Here is a 2,059-nt window from a genome sequence, read left to right as displayed (position 1 = left end):
ACAACAATGCATGCTTAATTCGTGATCAAGATGAGAGAATTCCTCTCCACTATGCAGTCATGAGGGGACGAATTGATGTTGTGAGGGAGTTGATCACTGCGCAGCCTGACTCATCTCAAATTGTGCTTGATGGGGGTGAGACTGTTTTGCACATATGTGTTAAATACAACCAAATAGAGGCTCTTAAATTGCCGGTGGAATCTTTGAGTGACGAAGGGGATTTTGTCAATTCCAAAGACCATGATGGTGGCAATACCATATTGCATTTAGCTGTGATGCTAAAGCAAACAAAGGTAAGTTTTTTTCCTTTGCATCTACTTATATATAATTTCTCCAAAAAACAAAAAAAAAAAAAAAAAATTGTTCAAAACTATAATGCTATTAGTTTTTGCAGATAGTTAAATACTTGCTTTCAGTGTCTAAAGTGAAAGATGGAGCGTATTCATTGAACCAGATGGGTTTTACAGCCTTAGAAGTCTTAGATCACTGTCCAGAAGACTTGAAAAATGTCACCATTCGAAAAATTTTATTAGATGCTGGGATTGAAAGAGCAAGGAACCAAACTAATCTTCAACCACCATTAGCAGTTGTTATTGGTCACCATGAACCAGCAAAACCAGTGCAGCCAAGCAAGAATTGGTGGTTGAAATGGATAGAATACTTGAGCTACCAGGGTGATTGGTTAGGAGAGATGCGTGGTGCATTAATGGTGGTGGCTACTGTTATCACAACTATAACTTTCCAACCTGTACTTAATCCCCCTGGTGGAGTTTCGCAAACAAATGAAACCTTAAGTATTGAGAGTAATGGAAACAGATATAATATTACATGTCCAGCGGAACCTCGGTTTTAGCCTGTAATGCTGATCGGTACTTTGCGTACTCAATTTTCTTGATTTGCAATACTATCTCTTTCACTGCATCTTTGTGTGTCACCTTTTTGCTTATTAGTTGATTTCCTCTCAGGAATAAGCTTTGCATGGGATCTTGACATTTTCCATGTGTATCACTCTCACTTTCCTAGCTTTTGCCTATATATATGCATTCATCCTGCTGCTACCTGATCAGCCTAATTATAGAACTGAGCCAATGTTCATCCTAATAATGTGTGTTCTGTTAAGTTTGATGGCTGTGGTAGGTATCGTTCTTCTGATTCACACAATTCGCTTTCTCACCTGGATGGTTGTCAAGATACGAAAGTTCACCTTGTACATGCAAAGACGCTAATAATTAAGTTGGACAATTAGGATTGGACCAAATTGAATATAATATCGGAGACTGCAATTTCTATTACTAGTTGAAATTTAATCGTCTTTTGGATTGTAAGTGACGTGGCAAGTTATGTAGCGTTCAACTTGCTATCAATAACAGATTGGTACACAATGTATTGGTTACTTTCCAAGACCTGAAGGTCTTTCGGTTTTTTTTTTTTGGAATAAAAGTTCAAACTATGATCACATGTATTTGGTTGTACTTTTCAAAGATTATATGTAACAGTGTAGAGTTATTAGTTTGTAAAATTTCTCATTTAACAAAAAGGTTGGTGATGGGGCAAGGGATTCAATCACTTTAGATTGGACCTGTAAGAGTATTTAAATCTTGTTAAATGAGAAATTTTAACAAATCCCTTGCCCCATCACCAACCTTTAAAGGTTGGTGATGGAGAGTGCAAGGGATTCAATCACTTTAGATTGGACCTGTAAGAGTATTTAAATCTTGTTAAATGAGAAATTTTAACAAATCCCTTGCCCCATCACCAACCTTTAAAGGTTGGTGATGGAGAGTGCAAGGGATTCAATCACTTTAGATTGGACCTGTAAGAGTATTTAAATCAACCTCAACGCCATTTTAGCCAAATTTCGTCTAAAAAACTATTTTAACTAACTTATTTGTAGATACTTCTATATCAGACTCATTATTTATTTATCTACTTTATTATAATATTATTTTTCTTTATCCTCACACTCCTCCATCCTTAATTCTCCTAAACCAGCCACTATCACATTCCTCCAAAATTAAATCAACATCGCCTACCCCAGTCACCATGGCACTCCTTTGTA

At 36.5% G+C, this 2,059-nt stretch overlaps 1 protein-coding gene across 2 annotated transcripts; it reads left to right on the top strand.

Annotated features, from left to right (window-relative positions):
• LOC115988898 lies at nt 1-1,416 on the top strand. 2 transcript variants are annotated; one of them, XM_031112534.1, is made up of 2 exons: nt 1-293; nt 395-1,416. In XM_031112534.1, exons 1-2 carry the CDS (start codon nt 60-62, stop codon nt 851-853), a joined length of 693 nt encoding a protein of 230 aa, XP_030968394.1. In that variant the 5' UTR covers nt 1-59; the 3' UTR covers nt 854-1,416. The 2 variants fall into 2 exon arrangements, with proteins under 2 accessions (XP_030968394.1, XP_030968393.1); XM_031112533.1 differs by having other exon boundaries at nt 386-1,416.
• The last annotated feature ends 643 nt before the right edge of the window (nt 1,417-2,059 follow it).

The sequence above is a fragment of the Quercus lobata genome, chromosome 5, assembly GCF_001633185.2.
Source record: "Quercus lobata isolate SW786 chromosome 5, ValleyOak3.0 Primary Assembly, whole genome shotgun sequence".
Classification (NCBI taxonomy): Eukaryota; Viridiplantae; Streptophyta; class Magnoliopsida; order Fagales; family Fagaceae; genus Quercus; species Quercus lobata.
The sequence above is the reverse complement of the archived record's forward strand: the minus strand, read 5'-3'. Positions and strand labels throughout refer to the sequence as shown.